The 19085-nt window shown below is 32.7% G+C and overlaps 1 protein-coding gene across 2 annotated transcripts in view; it reads right to left on the minus strand.

Annotated features, from left to right (window-relative positions):
- The window catches only part of LOC145329630 (uncharacterized), a 115289-nt gene that overhangs the window by 23122 nt on the left and 73082 nt on the right, over positions 1 to 19085 (minus strand). For both annotated transcript variants that reach the window (XM_080173948.1, XM_080173947.1), the window contains exons 15-21: positions 16077 to 16187; positions 12948 to 13012; positions 8947 to 9011; positions 6549 to 6588; positions 6092 to 6151; positions 3239 to 3367; positions 1196 to 1273 (exon numbers count right to left, since the gene is read on the minus strand). In XM_080173948.1, coding sequence (XP_080030074.1) covers positions 1196 to 1273; positions 3239 to 3367; positions 6092 to 6151; positions 6549 to 6588; positions 8947 to 9011; positions 12948 to 13012; positions 16077 to 16187 — 548 coding nt within the window. The remainder of the gene's footprint in view (positions 1 to 1195; positions 1274 to 3238; positions 3368 to 6091; positions 6152 to 6548; positions 6589 to 8946; positions 9012 to 12947; positions 13013 to 16076; positions 16188 to 19085) is intronic.

Below are 19085 nucleotides of genomic sequence, written 5' to 3' on the forward strand. Positions count from 1 at the left end.
ACTCGTCATATAAGAAATTTGATTGTTTACCTGTCCAGAGTGGACCTGGAGGCCTGCAAGACCTGAACTTGGAGGTCGATTTTAATTTTTTCTTCAAAATTGTTAGTAACATCCAAAAAGGTGCATATTCTGTTTTATAAGTAGACCTCTAACTCCTAAAATAAGAAATTTGATTTTTTACCTGTCCAGAGTGGACCTGGAGGCCTGAACTTGGAGGCCTATTTTAATTTTTTCTTCGGATAGGTATGTTAATAAAATCCAAAAAGGTGCATAGGTATTTTGTTTAATAAGTTGATCTCTAACTCTTCAAACAAAATTTTTTTACCTGTCCATGAACCACCTTCCAGCCTGCAGCACCTGAACCTAGAGACCTATCCAAAAAATGAATCAATATTAGTGAACTACTACCCAAAAGTAAACTTTTATCCCAAATAATCTTTAGTCTCACATTAATACCTAGCCTAATAATCATGGAGTAAGTGAAAGTGGCAAAACTTCCCCCTCCGCCTTAAGTTAATTCTATGATGATAAATAACTGATATTTAAATCACAAACAATAATATATTTTAATGTATTTTCTTTATCTCTTTCTTACTGTAGAGCTTTATGCATTTTGTCGTATCACAGTATCTTTAGATAGGTTATTGAAGGTTAGGTTAGGTAAGATAAAGGTTATTGGTTGCCCCGCAGGGCCAGAGCCCCCGCAGGGGCTAGAAATAGAAGAAAACCTACTGTGAAAATAAGACAAAACGCACCTTAAGAGGCGTTTTCGCAAAACTGACAATATTCGTTTTTTGTTATATAAATGTAATATTATATAGTATATATAGTAAATTTTTGTCAAATAAAGGTGATATTATATAGTATATATAGTAAATTTTTGTCATATAGTATGATATAGTATCCAAATTCATCCTATATAGTATAAATAGTATATAAAGTATGCAGTGGTCGCCCTGCATATAGGTCCCCGGATGGTTTTAATTCATTTTATTTATTATGAAGTCTTAGTAAGGTTTTTGTCTGAAGCTAAATATCTTAGAAAATAATGATCGGTAGGTATTTGTTTTATTTTTGAAGGTAGCTATAAATATAAATTTATTGGAATGGTTTTAGTCTATTTTCCAGACATTTTCCGTCCAACTTAAGAGCAAATCATACATATCTCTTTGTGAAAGGGCAAAAATGTACTTACTTGCGTTACAAGGAGGGCAGACCTGCCTACAATCAGCTCCGTAGTAGCCACGCTCACATGGAGAATCACATCTTGGGCCTAAATAAATAGATAGATATTTATATGTTCATTTATTAGAATTAGTCCGGGGCCCTCGGGATAAGGGGACTATGCATGAACCCTCGGGATAAGGGGACTATGCATGAACCCTCGGGATAAGGGGACTATGCATGAACCTCGGGATAAGGGGACTATGCATGAACCCTCGGGATAAGGAGACTATGCATGAACCCTCGGGATAAGGGGACTATGCATGAACCTCGGGATAAGGGGACTATGCATGAACCCTCGGGATAAGGAGACTATGCATGAACCCTCGGGATAAGGGGACTATGCATGAACCCTCGGGATAAGGGGACTATGCATGAACCTCGGGATAAGGAGACTATGCATGAACCCTCGGGATAAGGGGACTATGCATGAACCTCGGGATAAGGAGACTATGCATGAACCCTCGGGATAAGGGGACTATGCATGAACCTCGGGATAAGGGGACTATGCATGAACCCTCGGGATAAGGAGACTATACATGAACCCTCGGGATAAGGGGACTATGCATGAACCCTTGGGATATGGGGACTATGCATGAACCTCGGGATAAGGGGACTATGCATGAACCCTTGGGATATGGGGACTATGCATGAACCTCGGGATAAGGTGACTATGCATGAACCCTCGGGATAAGGAGACTATGCATGAACCCTCGGGATAAGGGGACTATGCATGAACCCTTGGGATATGGGGACTATGCGCAGCATGAACCTCGGGATAAGGAGACTATGCATGAACCCTCGGGATAAGGGGACTATGCATGAACCCTCGGGATAAGGGGACTATGCATGAACCTCGGGATAAGGGGACTATGCATGAACCCTCGGGATAAGGGGACTATGCATGAACCCTCGGGATAAGGGGACTATGCATGAACCCTCGGGATAAGGGGACTATGCATGAACCTCGGGATAAGGAGACTATGCATGAACCCTCGGGATAAGGGGACTATGCATGAACCTCGGGATAAGGGGACTATGCATGAACCCTCGGGATAAGGGGACTATGCATGAACCCTTGGGATAAGGGGACTATGCATGCATGAACGAGGGCGATTGAAATGAATCACTTTTCAGCGGTGATGTTTAAACTAGTGTCTGTACTCTCATGGTCCATGGTCAAAAGTCTATAATTATCCCAGGAATTATAAGTCACTTAAAAAAAGCACTTTGTAGGCCTAGTCGTTTCGAGAATCCTTTGCTTCACTTGCTTTTCTTCTTGCATAGTTCTCTATAATTATCAGCAAGCAAAGATAAGAAGAAGTAAACATATACACAATTTTAGGAATGCAGACAATGGAGGCAAAATAGTTTTTTCTTTAGATCAAATATAAATCTCCATTAAGCTAGAGAGAAAATTAAATTGTATGGTTAGAATAGTCTAGATAATTTTTAACTGCACAATTTAATGTATCAATAACCAATTTTAATTCTTGTGCATTTTACGAGATGGTTAAATAATAGATTTATTACTCTGGGAGTCTGGATGGCCAATCAGAAGTATGTCACACTTGGAAAGCAATTTCTAGCAGACGGAGGTTTTTGTTTATATTCAATCACATATTATTAAATCCAATAATACAAGTAAAGAAATTTTTATATAATTTAATTTTCCAGTAAAGCTTTATCTTATGAAATTTAACTATCTAAAGCTATCTTATTACTCGCATGTAATAAAAAAATAATTACCCTATCGTCCAAAACTGTTATACTTTTTTCGCCAGTAACGTGGTCGGATTGTTTCTACAGTATGTTCCTATTAGTCTAATTAAGGTATTGTTCTTCTAGGCTTTCTATATTTATAAAAATAAATAATGAGATATATATCTTGATCTACTTTTATATATAGAGATTTTGAACAAATATTAGGAATATTAGTATGGATGAGACCCTGTTCTTATCCACCGGATATTAATCGGTTTCGAATGAATACGAGAAAAAATTTGATGTGTACCTGTGTATCCAGGCTTACACTGGCACTGTCCTGTCACGTGATTACAAGAACTACCAGGCATACAGTCGCACACCCGCTCACAGGTCGAGCCATACCGTCCGTTCTCACAAATTGTATCGCATTTGTGTCCTGAAAAAAGTAAAAAACATTAGATAGTTAATTTTATAATGCTAAATAGGACGAGAGTTCCATAAAAATAAAGCACAGAAATAAGAACAGGGCCGAACAATTTGACTAATGAAAATAGTTTTAAAGTGCTAAAGGAGAAAGAAAAGCTTGGACGTCCTTGACTAAACTTATCATCATTGTGGTATATATTTTTGTTAAAGTAAGTTTGTACCTTTCAAGTGTACTTTATGATAATTTTGCGCAAAAATATTTTGACAACAAAAATTTCAAGTCAGCTTAGACGATGACAATACGAATTTGTTCTTTTTATTCTGTAATCAAGCTTTCATTAACCGATGATTCGAATCAAGACTTTATATGAATAAAGTACCATTATAGCAAACTAATAAAACCCAATAACACCATTTTTAATACAATGTTTTATATTAGCTATATAAGATTAATCTTACATATTTCATCCAACCAAGTTTTGTTTTAGACCAATCCTCTCTCTTCAATTATTTATTTAGTGTAAACCCTTTTAAATAGCAGGTAAAATTTTTACGTCTTTAGTTATGACGCGTTTCAGGACGAGATACGAACCCATGACAATACAGGGAATGAAATGTATCCTTTATTCTTATCATTTTCAAAAGAAAACTGATTTACCTACAAAAACAAAACAACAATGCCTAAGCTAAAAATCAAATGATTATTATACACTTTTGTTGTTATAAGTAAGAGTTTGAGAGCTATAAACAAGAATGATCAATGATCATGGCCCATAAATAAAATATCATTTAACTGATTTCAAACTACAAACTTGTTTGAACTGGATGAACTCCAAGAACATAACGACAAATTGAAAGTCAGATATTTGGAGAAAGTTGTTGAAGTTGTTAAAATCATAAACAAAAAGGGACGCGCAGTTGGCAAAGACGTACAGACAAAAGAATGAAATAGACAATTGTAGAGAGGATGCGCTACCTAGAAAGTTGTCCACTAATTTGCGTGTACGAAGTTGTATAGACTGAGCCTGGTTGCTATTAAAGCCAATTAAAACTTTGTACATAAAACCATTCGGACATAACATTAGTGTTCAACCAAATATACTTTATATTTACTTTGGCACAACCTTTTTTGCTAAATTCTAAACACAACAAAGTATGGATGTATGTTTCTGGAAAGGTTTTAAGCTATTTTGTGTGTGGTGGGTTGGGAGGGGTAGTTATCCTAAATAAGAAATTAGCTATAAAGACAAATAGGTAGGTAGTAACATAAATTAATAACCAAAAGTACAATATTGAATTTTTGACTTGTACAAAGCATTTGATACCTTTCTCAGTGATTGACTTATAAAGAAACTTTGCCTTAACTGAAATATTTCTAAATTGTTATCAATTATATAATAATTTATAAATGACTACTATTTCTATTTATCTAAGCAAAAAAGCTAAAGTTTCAAGGGAAATTATTCATAAAAATTTCTAGTTACAGTTTTTAAAAATATTTTTATCCTAGGTTATGTGCGAAAAAACTTGCAGTGACAATAAAATAAAAATCTAGAGTACTCTATTAACTTTAGGAATTTTTTTTTAAAGAAATCTATAATAATTTGTGAATTAGACCTCTTGACCTCCCCCCCCCCCCCCCTTATGTTGTGCAAAGGTGAAAGAAGAAGGGGGGGGGGGGGATAGATAATTGGAAAAGCCAAAGTTCATTGTTCTGAAGATTGTAATAGACTTTTGTGTCCATGCAATTGCGCAAACAAAATTTTTCTAACCAAGAGGGCTCGGCAAATGAAATTTTAGTAAGCCATACACGAACTAACTAGTAAGTGAAAAACGCACAACCAAAACATAATTATAAAACTGAAGCCGTAAAAACTGTCGACTCAAAAAATTATCAAAATATTAATAAAAAGAAATTAAAACTTTTTTATAACTTAGAAATTTTGAATGTTTCTGTGCAATTCTGCCTTTGGTTGCTAAAATCATTTTGGGGAGGAAGGAAGGACGATTAACATTAAAAAATTATTGTTTTGTAAGAGCCTATGTAATGGACACCTAATATAGTCTATTGCACCTCAAACTTTACTTTTTATTACATAAACAATAATTATTTTACTAGATAATAAGGTTGTATTTTCAAGACAGGATTGGTATTTTCTATTTATCGGTTTTCTATTCTATTTTTATTGAGAAAGATAAACACTTAGAAAATATAAAAAAATAGCTCCAAAATGCGAGAGGCACGGGCTAAAAAAACTGATTTTAATCCTATGATTGTACATTTCTTAAATCGTAGAAAGCAGGATGTACGATGCTATACATAATTTTTAAGTATAACTGAGAACCGGTTATTATCCGCGGATATTCTAAGCCATACTGGAAATGATATACCTAGAATTGTATAGTTGAAATCAGAGGGGTGTTCCTAAGGGGTGTATTACTTGAGGAGGTGAAAAAAGTATTAAGGTGTTACTTATTTTAAGTCGCCAACACATTGGAATTAATTGGTGTATAACCAATGATAAATACATACATAATCGCTTGCTAGACAGTGGAACTTTCACATGTGGCTAAAAATTTATTATTCTTTTTGTGAAGATTTTAAGTTCTTTATGTTTCTGGAAGTTACTGCAGTAATAAAAGATGAGCTAACGTTCCATCCTTTATTACCTTAAGCAAAAATTATCATTTTTACATGAAGGTGATTAGAAATAATAAATAATAAAGTTAATACCTCTCCATCCAGGTTTACATTTGCAGGCTCCAGTTACAGGATCACAGCCATCAGAATTTTCTGTAAAGGTTACAAAATAATATTGTCCATGTTAATTAACTTTAGACTTAAGACATATCAATGATTTCCATAAAAACTTTGAAAAAAAATCCCCATAATTTTTATGCTTAGTTTAGGTAAGGTTAGGTCAAAGAGAGGTTTAAGAACCCTTAAGATATAGAGCTACCCGCACTGGTTAAATCAAGTTTTGTTTTTACAAATGGATAAAATTGTCATTGTCCATTTATTTTAGGTAGGTATTTTTCCTCTTATTTTTTGGTGGAATCGCCCATTCAATAGGGGATGGAGTAAGGGGATTGCTATTTTAGCCCCGCTGGAAGTTTCACTTTGTTAGAGAACATGATAATCTGGTGTAATATCCCAATAATAATAAATCCATTATAAATATTATATTTTCCTGAATTACAATCACAATTGTAGACACAACCAACTCCATACCTGATACATTTTAAGTCAATCTTTTAATTAAAAAAAATAATTTCTGAGCCTTAAAAATAAATAGAGGGGACAGGGGTTAAATAACTTACGTTCACTAGGTGAGTACCCTGTACTGACTTTCAAGTGGGTCTTTGAATATCAGCCAATAGCGTCGAAATATTAACACAGCTTTTTAAAATAGAACTAAACCAAATGATCCATTAAACTTTTAAATAAAACATACCTATTATGATAAAAAGCAAGATAAAAATATAAGTTATGTAATATTCAATTTTAAAATATTTTATTTCTAATTAAAAAAAACTTTTTATTTTATTCATTATTAGGACCCTCGTTCTTAATAAGATTTAAAATAATTTAATTCCATTTGATTTACAATTTAGAAAATTAATAAAAAAATACATAATTTGATATGTTGGTCAGTCGGTGATGAAACACAAGTGTTTTAGTTTTTATGACCAAAGACAAAAAAAAGAACAGTTTAGGTGTACCCCTTAAAGACACACAGACGCAGGTAATTGCAGATAAGTTTCTTTTTCTACTACATGTTCCTATCCCTACAAAAAAACACAAATACCCAGCTCTCATTAAGAAAATCTACTAATCCTCAGAAACAACCAATTCTCTACAAAAGGGATTTATTACATTTATTTTGCTTTTCATCTAAACAGAAAAAAATAATAACTAAAAAACAATTAGTTTTTGGACTAAGTACTTATTTTTAGGTACTACAAAAAAGTTATGCAAGCTAAAAGTACAGCTATTCATTCTAGATTGTTGTCTAAAAATTGTATTGTAAAATTCTATATCAGATGTGTGATACTAATAATAAGGGTAGTAGAAAAGGATTGGCCATAAATAGGCTTGAAATCTAAAGTTATTCCCATTTCTAGAAACAGTTCATTAAAGATTCAAAGTTTTTTTTTGTCAGTCTTCAATTGCTAAAATTGAATAACTTCTAAAATAATATAAAATGATTTCCCAAAAAGATTTTTTTTTGTAAATTAAAATCACCTCCAATTTCGTGTAAAAAGTTGTAAAAGTGCCATAAAATCAATTAAAAGTTTATTTAGGGAAGATTTTAAAAATTAACCCATTAGTGCCGAGCGCCACTTTTATGGGCCGATCGAGCTGTAAGTTTCAGGGAAGCTTTATAATGGTCAAAACGGAATTCGTATTTTTTTGTTTTGCTCTAGTGGCGTGCACAGGAAAGTTGCAAAAAAACCCGGTTCGGCTTGGCCATAAATACCAACCAGGCATTAACACCCGTTTTTGGTGCTTTCCCCCAGTTTTAAAACCCGGTTGACCTGTATAAACCCGGTTATTTTGACCAAAAATCGAAAAATGTAATTTTTGAACGCCAAAAGTGAGATGAACACTTTTTAGAACTTTGATACGATCCGTAATTGAAAACTACACAACCTCATGTAATCTAAAGAGCTACAAGTATAATACGAAGCGATTTATTTCAAATTTCGTGTTTAGCCGGCGATTTCGGGTAAAAAAACCCTGTTTTGTTGTTGTTGTCAAAAAAGATCTATTAGTGAAACCGGGTAATAAAAATTTCAGACTCAAAATGGAAATGCCGAACCGGGCCTATATAGGGCGTAAAAAAACGATAAAAAAATCATATAAAAAATAATAATTTAAATAAAACGAATTCACAAATAGATGTACTTGTCAATAAACATTAGATTTCACGAAAAAAATCAGCGACTTTACTATAAAAACAAAAAAGTTAGATGGGGTATTTTGAATTGTCATGATTTTCAAACTTTGTTGATCTATACCAGCAAACGGAAGTAAGCTAAACTGCCTGCTCCAGGGGGAAATGAAAGCCAGGGTAGTAGAGGGGGGATTCATACTGAGAATGATGCAATTATGAAGCCGGAAACCGGTTTTTTTTCCATTTTCTGGCACCGGGTTTTAAAACCAGGTTCGGCACTAATGGGTTAATTATACCTTTGTTATAAGTATAGAAACGATCATTTACTGTAAAAGCTAATTTTAATTTAGAAAAATGCACATGATATCTAAAACAGTCGAATTTGAATTTTTTTTGTAATTTACAAAGAAGTGTTTCATATTTTCCATAATATTACGATTTATTGAATTTTTGTTTATCTGAAAAAAGTATTAATCCATATTTGTAGGACAAAATTGCTGGGACTTGAAAAGTAAATTTATGGTGGCAGATAATGTCAAACGGCATTATTAGTTGATTTTTTAGTTCAGCTGCCTTTAAGGCGGCTACAACTTGATGTAAATCTCAATAGATATTGCTAAAAAGGGAAGCTATATGAATAATAGAATATTTCAACATTGTTTCAATTCCATTTATAAGATTTGACTAAATTCCTGTCGTGCTCGCATGACACTTCACAGAATTTTCCCTTGAAACCTGCTGGACACGTACATTCACCTGAAATAAAACAAGAAAAGGAATGAAAGAGATTGTTTTAATACAGGCATTTAACTAGTTAGGATACTAAGAACTTGGGGGAGGTTGGGGGGGGGGGGGGAGTATTATTTCAACCCCTCTCTACTAAAAATTCTTGTTTAAAAAAAGTTTTTTTTGTATCGGGCCGATTTTTCTTTTGTTGATGGTGGCTCTCTCCCCCAAACTTCCAAGGACCCATGAGAAGCTACAATGTTAAAAGGAAACCATAACGGTTCAGCGGTTTGTGAGATCCTTCGGTAAACACACACACACACACACACAGACAAACACAGATCCTGTTTCCAAGTGGTAAACTAATTACAATCAAGTAGCCCCTGATTCCTAGAGTTGCAACCGGTTTTTGATCTAAATTGTTAATATCACTAGTTATTTTCTTATTAACCAAGTAAATATAGTTACTAGTTTTATCTATCATCATCCAAACTTAAACCCGCATTCATATAATCATAACCACTACTGTAGTGTTTTTACAGTGTACACTTTTCTTATATTAACGTAACAGGATGTTTATCTGTTTCTTTGTCTATATTACTTTAAGATTAGGTTAACCTCTGGGCAGATATGGTTCTCCTTTACAGTAAAGCTTTATATAAGTCCACGGAAGGTTTATACTATTTAGGGGAGGGTACACTCACCCTCCCCAGAGAAAAAGCGCCTGGAAAAATAACCCCTCTTCCGACCCGTTCCATTTTTTTATAGAATGTAGTAAGCCGTTTGGACGTTAGCAGCCATTACAAAAAAGTACAAATAAGTGTACGGGAAATCTTTATTTTTATTCGACTAGATAGTATTTACTAAACATTATATATGCTTTAATAGATGCTTCGCCCCTAGCCTCTAGAATGCTTTGCCAAAGAGTTGAGCCCATTCAGTCTAGCAGTTACCGAAATCTTAAGCTTCAGATAGACAGACATCGTTCTACTTCGATATCATAGAACAGAGGATTCGCCCCTTGCATTTTGGGGCTTTGTAATTAAAGGGGTAGAGAAAGGGGCGAAAATTAGCCTAAAACAATCCATGGACTATGTGAAGCTCCACTAAAATTGAGAATCAATCGGATCAGTACTTTTACAGATCTTGAGCTTCAGACAAAAATCTTATTAAAACAATATATTATCTTTTCAATGTCAAAATTATCAAAATCTTGAAAATCTTTATCGTATTTGCATGACCACCCCAGCTAAACCATATATTATCTGAGAGAATATTGCATCCTAAACTATCATAAATTTTTGCCCACGACGGGTTTCATTGCCTTTTTATGCTCATTTTATTTTATACATTGTTATCCCATAACACTCTTTTGTTTTATAAAATTTGTTGGTCCAAGTAAGAAATGCAAAGGAAAGCTTTTTTGATCACAGCAGCTGACGGTCAATCGGCTAGAAAATCGGCTGAAAACCTTTATTAGCACACACAAATATCAAGCTAGAATGGTATTCTCGAAGTCTAAAACTTCCTTGAAGTCCAAGACAAGGCTAACAAATAGATTTAAAATCTTGGTAATCGGAAATCCTATATTTGCAATAAGCTCAAGTTCTTGTTTAATAAAAAAAAGTAGGAGGTATAAATTGTTTTCTTATCTGCTTGCGCATTTAAAATTTTGGTGACCAAAGTTATCTTATTTTGTATAAAATGAATAATGACTCTAAAATAAGTCAATAGACCAGTTTTCCTGTGGGGTGGTGATTAAAATATTGAAATGTTAGTGCAATACTTTAGAATTAAATTCATGTATGAATTTAAATTTAACATAGCCCCTTGCTCATTTTTTAACATGTGGAAAACACGAGGACATATGTCCCAGGGTAATATTAGACTTAGAGTGCAATACTTTAGAATTAAATTCATGTATGAATTTAAATTTAACATAGCCCCTTGCTCATTTTTTAACATGTGGAAAACACGAGGACATATGTCCCAGGGTAATATTAGACTTAGAAACCAAGAAGATTATAGCATCCCATTTGCCAGATTAAACTTGGTTAACAATCTTCCACTTTGTACTCTTCCAGCCACCTGGAATGCGTTTTTCATTAACAATAGCTTTATAGTGGAACAGGCAACTTCTAGATTTAAATTTTATAAAAAATTGAAAAGAAAGCTTTTAGACAGTATTGTAGTTGCCTGTGACAGGCTATTGTGTCCCTCCTGTGACCTTAACATTAATCTATGATTGTACAAGTCAACCTGTAGCTTACCTTTTGATTGCCTAAAATATATACATTTTTTATAATCGCACAGAGACCCTATTTTTTCTCCACTTTCCTATCCCCCCCCCCCCCCTACTTTTCCGAAACATCCTTCCTTGCATATTGCTGTATATAGTGTACATATATTACTTATATAAAAAGACCGCTTAAAAAAAACATTTAAATCGAAGTCTAAAATTAAAAGGCTGTCAACACCGCCCTCAGGTGTTTTTCAGTCCTTGGATACTTGTATTATATTGTGTTAAACCTATAGTATTCATTGTTTATAAAAATAGTTTATTAATAAATTCTTAATGCAATGTAATTACCATTTATGAATGTTGAATATTAAATGTATATGTTGTTTTGTCCCAATAAATATTTGAATTTGAATTTGAATTTGAAAATTATTGAAAATAATATTACAGAATAAAATAACTAACAAAAATGACAAAAATCCATAAACTAAATATCTATAAAATGACACCCTTACTTTTATTAAAGTCAATCTTTAGATAAAAAAAAGGATTGACGTAATGTTGCTCTAATGTACAGACGTAAATAACAATAGAAAAGCTACATTTTTAAAAAGGATTGCCTAAATTAAACTTCAGTTAAATCTCAAATAGATTATAGATTATTTAATTTTTGAGTTCCTATTACGAAAAGCAAACCTTTTTTTAAAATTAAAACAAATACAAGTCATTTTGTGGTACCATATTGTTTGGTTAGAAAATATGTCTTTTTTATACGGTTAGACAGGAAGACATGCAGGGGAATGAATTATTATCTTTAAAACTGAATATATATATTATTATACCATGTTCTTTTTATTTTAATAACAATGTTGTGCTTGTTTACTATTTTTAGTTGGTAAAATGCTCTTAGCTATTAATGTTAAAAATTCTTTTATGATCGATATAAAGTGGTAAGTTTTTAGCCTAAAGCTCAAGATCTCAAAAAATACTATTTATAATTGGTAATGCTTTTCAGGGAAGTCTTATAAATGTCTTAGTGTGGGTTAAGGCTATTTTCTACCACCCCCGCTCTTCCTTAGAGACAAAGGGTGAACGCGAAGCAACTTTATTGGATTCATTTCTATGTGTAAGTTTGTTTTAGACGATAACCGCTAGATTGAGTTTTACGTTTTAGGGAAGCTTAAAAGATTTATTGGATTTTCTCGTATTCATTCGAATCCGGTGGATAGGAACCGGTTCTCATCCATACGAAAAAACTATGTCTAGCATCGTATTATATCCAGCTTTCTACGAATATAAAAATGTACAATCATAAGATTAAAACCAGTTTTTTAGCCGGTGCCTTCGGCACCTCGGGGCTAAAAAAAAAATAGTTTTAATCTCATAATTATACATTCTATATCCGCGTAAAGCCGTTTATAATACGATGCGAGAAATAACTATTATTTATTTCTAAGGAACGGTTACTCAAACATCTCAAGAGAAGAAACTTATCATCACCCATGGATTGAATAAAGCAAAAAAAGTGTAATTCTGACTAGCAAACATTTTCTGCATATAAAGTTTATAGAGAGAAAAATTTTTTTGTCTACGATAAGATATGGTCACTAAAATTCCAATCCAAACCGTTATGATTTTTTTTTTAAAAAGCGGTTATAACTTTCAGAACATAATATCTTTTTAATACAGAATCAATTCAAAGGTTAACAAAAAAGTTAAACATAAACCTGTAACGTGGTGACAAGTGGCATTATTCTGACATCTACACTCTTCCAAACAATCTTGTCCATATCTAAAAATAAAATATTTGATAAAATAATGCTTGTTAAATGAAATATTGATTAATTTTGATCCTTATCCTTATAAAAAAATAATAGGATGATTGTCTGCGTGTCTTAGCTTCAGGTCTCGCTGACTGCTGAACCAATACAGTGAAGCTTCTTATAACTCAAGAGAAGATTTATATAGTAAACGACTTTTCTGAAGATATGGTAATCCTGTTATTTATGCTTTTACTTTAACTAGTGACTTTGATCCAAGCAATAACCTTAAAAATAAAGACTTTTAATTAGAAATAAATAAAATAGCATAAAACAATCCCTGTGAAATGGGAAAATGGAAATATCTTAAAACTATTCCATTTAAATTCAAGTATTACTGCAAAAAATTTCATGCATTGATTACAGCAATTCTAAATTGCCAAATCCTTTTTTTGGAGCTGTCTAAATCAATATTGGGAAATATGTCTATATTATGCGAAGCTTTCTAAAACAAGTATGACATATTCCAATGGAAATATAAGAAATATATCTTTATATAAAAGTAACCGATATGGTTCTTCTTTACAGTGAAGCTTTTCATACTTGTATGAAAACAGGGACCGTTTTTTAAAAACCAGGTGAAATAAAAATAAACAGACCATTTTAACAAAGTACAAGTTTAGAAGAGTTGTGCAAATAGAAAATATAGAAATACTTCAATGCAGAAACCGGATGCTTATTGATAATGTTGCATTCAATAATTTCTATCTATCTATTCACAATATCTATCTATCTGATTAACATATTCATAATAATAATATCGGTGTGCCATGACTTTCGCCAAATTATTATATCTGCAAGGTGCGACATGAAAGCATGAAGACACAATAGCCAATACATAATTATAGGGGTTTATTATGATGTTAACGAAGTATAAGGAAAAGGGTATTTTGTGTTACCGTAAATTACGGAACTGATCGAAAATATTGAATAATAAAAAAACAGGATTTTATGGGAAAGTGATGTTTTACTATAATATCTATTCAACATATACAGAAAATGATTTTTACATACACAAAAAAAACACTTTTACTTTCCCCCGGTAATTGTAGTTGTAGTACCTTTTTAATTCATTGAAAGGTTTATTGGTATTCAGAGAAGTATATTCTAAACAAGGATGGCAATATCATTCATTAAAAGCATAGCACAATAAATCAGAACTAAAATCTAATTTTGGAAAAACAACATATGACTTTACCTAATTTCTGTTCATTGAAGGGGCCTGTTAGTAGAAAAGGATAAGACAATGAACAACCAATTGATGTACATACCAAATGATGATAAACAAAATTACCTCTTCTGTAGATTAATAAAATTTACAAAATACTAGTTTTGAAACAAACACTCAAAAGTCATTAGAATGGCCCTAAGTTTCAAAGCCAACGAATGAGAGAAGTGTTTATATAATTCACAGTCCAATGTCCCCTCCCTCCTTAAAATAGCTAAAATGTTAAAGGTAGTAGGAACGAGCTCCCTGTAATAAATGCTCTTTTAATTAATTTAATTTACTCGTCAAATGCTGTGTAAAAGTCAAACTGTAATAAATACCTATAAAATAGAAAAACCAAAACCAATGTTTTGATATAATTTTCTATTTTCTTGGCTTGAAAAACAATGTAGAGAATGATTAATGAACAAATAACTCTATGTTAATATCTTGTCGAAGGTATTATAGGAATCTATTTACTTCATATATATTTTTTTTATAAAGTTTAACAATAATTTTATTACAAGATATTTTTTTTGATGAGTAGAATTTCTTAGATCAATAATAATTTTAAGGTTCTATATTGTTTTAAAAAGTACACATGTATGTTACCTAAGTATGTTTTAAATACCAGTAAGGAACTCCAACAATAAAAAAAATCTATAGGTATAAAATCAATGTCTATTAGTGTCCTATTAAGACCAACAAGTATTTGAATGATAAATGAAAGTGCCTTGAATTCAGGAATTCAAGGAATTAGACATTCCATAACAGTTTCTGCCAGGAAAGATAAAGTTCATTTGTATGTATGTATATTATATTTTGGTTAGAGGCTAAGATTGTTGTTTTGATGGTTAAGCTCAAAGTTCTCTTAAATTGTAAAACTACGAGAAATTCAAAATCATTTATATCTACCAATTTTCATTCAAAGCGGTAGAAAGTAATGTATAATATGATGTAAAAAATACATTATATATTTTCTTTCGGATACAATATCCCTCCCCATAAACGAGCAAACCATTTACAAATTGGAACTTCCGCGGTATTTAGTATACAGTGTTAACAGTGTTACTGGGGGAATTTAGAGGATTATTAATAGCAAACCTTCTCTATAAAAGAGCCATATAAACAGAAATGTAGAAAAAGCAGTCAACTTTTTATTATAAAAAAATGCCCGTAAATTAGAGGAACCTACACTAAAAGATATGGGGTTATTTATGATACAAGCAGTTAAGGAGAGATCTGGCTACCAATGTTAAAAAATATGCCCTATACATATTACAATCTACAGCCTAAAATCATACCTATATCATTCAGAGACTTTGTGAAAATCCAATTTTTATTAAACTTGCTCTTACCGACGGCTTTAACTGCTAATAATGTTCTTTATAAAGGGGGGAGGCGGATGTGCCACTTTTTGAAACCAAAACTAAAAGTCAAAGGAACTCAACTAAAAAAAGAGTTACAGGTCTGAGATTTTGCATGGCAGTTGCTTAATAGGGGTACAATATGGAACTGTGAAGAAACAGCGGCGCAACCGCCGAAAACCGCCGAGAAAAGGCAAAAAAAATTCGGCGGAAAACGGCGGTTTTCAGCGGTTGCGCCGCCGTTTCTTCACATTTCCATATTGCACCCCTATAATACAACTTCCATGCAAAATCTCAGACCTGTAACTCTTTTTTTAGATGAGTTCCTTTGTTGACTTTTGGTTTTGGTTTCAAAAAGTGGCACATCCGCCTCCCCCCTTTCATGTAGGTAATAATATTTTTGTAGTTAAGATACTCTTTTTTCTGGAATCACCTTTTATTATAAAATATACTAAATCCAACCTGTCTTTAGGGCAGGGTGTATCACAATAGATGCCTCTCCAACCAGGTGTACAGTCACATTTCCCACTTGTAGGGTGGCACCGCGCCCCGTTGGCGCACTGACAGTCATATCTGAAATTATAGGTTTATAGTTTACCAAAATGTTATTTGTCAGTAATATTATCTGCTTGGGCTAAGTCAAAATAAAATTGTTCACAAAGATTTACAATTTCTTCAAGATATAAGTAGTTATTTTTTACAAGTTTACGTTGATATAAAATCCACTTTCCCTATATATTTATGCATGTTTAACAATAAAAATCTGGTGCACATTTTAAAATCAAAATATATACAGGGTGCGGCACATAAATCCGGACTTTTTCTAATTTTTAAACAAACGAACATAAAATCGTTAATTTTAAAGATTTTATTGAATTTTTAAAACTGAGAGGCAGAATAGGTATTTGACTATTAGATTATTCAAAAAAAATGGCTGCCAGTCTCATTCGTCGCCTCTACCCGCTTCCTCAACCGCCGGCAGGCCCAGGTCAAAATGTACCTGTCCAAGTTGGCGAAGTTCTCCTTGATAGTGGCAATGAGAGAGGTCTTTGTGATATGGGCACGTCTATTGGTGCATGCTTCAAAGTAGCTGTAGGCCCAAAAGTCCATTGAATTAAGATCAGGCTGCTGGGAGGCCACATTTCCTTAGGAATGTGAGTAACCGCAGGATCCAAATTAACCCAACTTTCGAGGTACCCTTTGACACAGAGGCTCTTATTTGGACCACAGTTGAGCTATAACGACGTTTTTTACCTTTTTGGAATTGGCATGACGATTCAGCTAGGGTTGTCAGCGCAACCTATAGTCTAAAATGAGTTTTAAAGTTCCATATGGGTTCCTGAAATCTAGAACCGAGAAATATTCACAATTTTTCACGGTTTTTGACGTTTTTTACATTTCAAAATCTGCCCCATTTCACTTTGCTGGAGTACTACGGCCAAGCCATTTCAGATAGAGATCTCTAGTCTTTTCTAGTATCTCACTTATGTATCTAACAGTATTTCCAGCAAGTTACATAACTCTACCTCACCTACAGATGGGCTGAGGTCAGATTTAGTGGACCCTAGTCGAGAATCAAGAATAAACCACCTGCGCATTTCGAATCTGCCTTGCTGAACATATGCGCGGTAAGCTAGGAATACACGTCTATTTTCGTTCAAAGATTTTTTTGTGCTAAAAGGTCATTACCTAAGCTTTTTATAGTGGGTTCAAACGTCCTGATTGGTCAAGTAGTTTTGACACTATGGCCGTTTTAAAAAAGTCCGGATTTATGTGCCGCACCCTGTATATATATATATACAACTTTTCCTTTCTTGGGAAACAAGGACGACAGCATTTGTAAAAGTAAATCTCATAAAATCTAAAATTATTTAGATATGGTTGTTGTCATATTAAAGTAAAAGAATAGAGCGGGCACGAGCTATATGTAACTACCCATGGAGTAGGGGGACCAGTTGTCGACTTTCAATTTGGTCTTTAAAACTCAGCTTTAGCGTCGGTAATATAACCTCTCTCTGGTTACTATAAAATAGCAGATAATAATTTAGTAGCAGACGAAAAAGGTCATCGCCACTTGGGCTAGGTAGCTGCCTGGGTTTTATATATATACTTACACGTGTATTGTCTTTATTATAGTTAAAGTTGCTTCGCTGTTCATAATGCTTCATAATGCTTTAGATTGACGAAGTAAATCTAGTATTAAGTCATTATAACTACATGTGGACTGGCGTACCATATTGTAGAAGAGTTTGGTCTAATAAGAGATTTAACCTATATATGCAAATTATGACAATGCTATAGGTTTATTAACCCTAATATTATATTGGAACTGTTCAGGATTTAGGTAAAAAGCATAAATTCTAGAAAATAAACCCGACCCCCTACACCTCTCGATTAAGTGTGATTCACGTACCAATCTGGCAAATTGATAAAAATACTAAATGGCTGTATCTTTTCTTGAAAGTATCGTGGATTTAATAAAAATTCCAGAAAAAATTAGTTTTGTTGTATTTCCTTTTCCAACCAATTATTATTTTTCCCTCATTTGCTAAAACCTTAATCCCTGTGTGTTGTGTAAAATGAAATATTGATGAATTTATGTGATGATTATTATATTGACGAATTCCAACTCTATATTCCTCGTCTAAAACTTATTTGCCAGAGTTTAAGTCTTCCAATCTAAATGTTGGTGAATCAAAATAAGCTTTTTCAAACAAAAATCCATATATATCTCTTCAAAATGACAATTATAGCAACATGAATTAGTGCAAAAAACCAACAATTAGTTTTTTTAAATCACCAAATCTTTACGCTTAGTTGTAATGATGAATCTGCCCCCCCAAATATTATTTAAGATTTATTTTTCTTGATGGCTATAATTTCTGTTCAGCCGTTTTAATTTTTACATTACTCATTAACCATCACTATTACAAATGATACTTCAAAGATTTTTAGTAAATTTGTAACACCATCTTTAATTTTGGTAGCGATCGTCGCACCCTAGTCAGACCATATTATTGGTAAACTTTAAAGTATTGATTCCATTTCTTATAATTTCAAATAGACTTTACATTTCCAGAGATAGATTACCTCACTTATTATTTTAAAGATTCTTGAAAATGTACATTTTCAGTTTTATTATGTCTACAGGATTAATTAAGAGTTTTTATTCATATTAGCCTTATATCTTCATAAGATACTTGTTATTTTTTACAAAAAAAATTATTGCGCACTTATTTGCCAAAATACTTTAGATAGGTATAATTGTTCTTTATTATTTAAAACATCTATTTAATAGAAAAACTTTCAGGTATTTCTAAATAAAACGGATGGTCATTCAGCGACTATAATCGATTTGGATTACATTATTTTTACAATTAAACTAAAGAGTTAAAAGGAAATATATTCAAACATAAAACGATTAAAGCAATAGGTATGTTTTTATACTTTACTATTTTTGTAGTTTTTGTA

The sequence above is a fragment of the Acartia tonsa genome, chromosome 10 (genome assembly GCF_053477335.1).
Source record: "Acartia tonsa isolate MP-2025a chromosome 10, ASM5347733v1, whole genome shotgun sequence".
NCBI lineage: Eukaryota > Metazoa > Arthropoda > Copepoda > Calanoida > Acartiidae > Acartia > Acartia tonsa.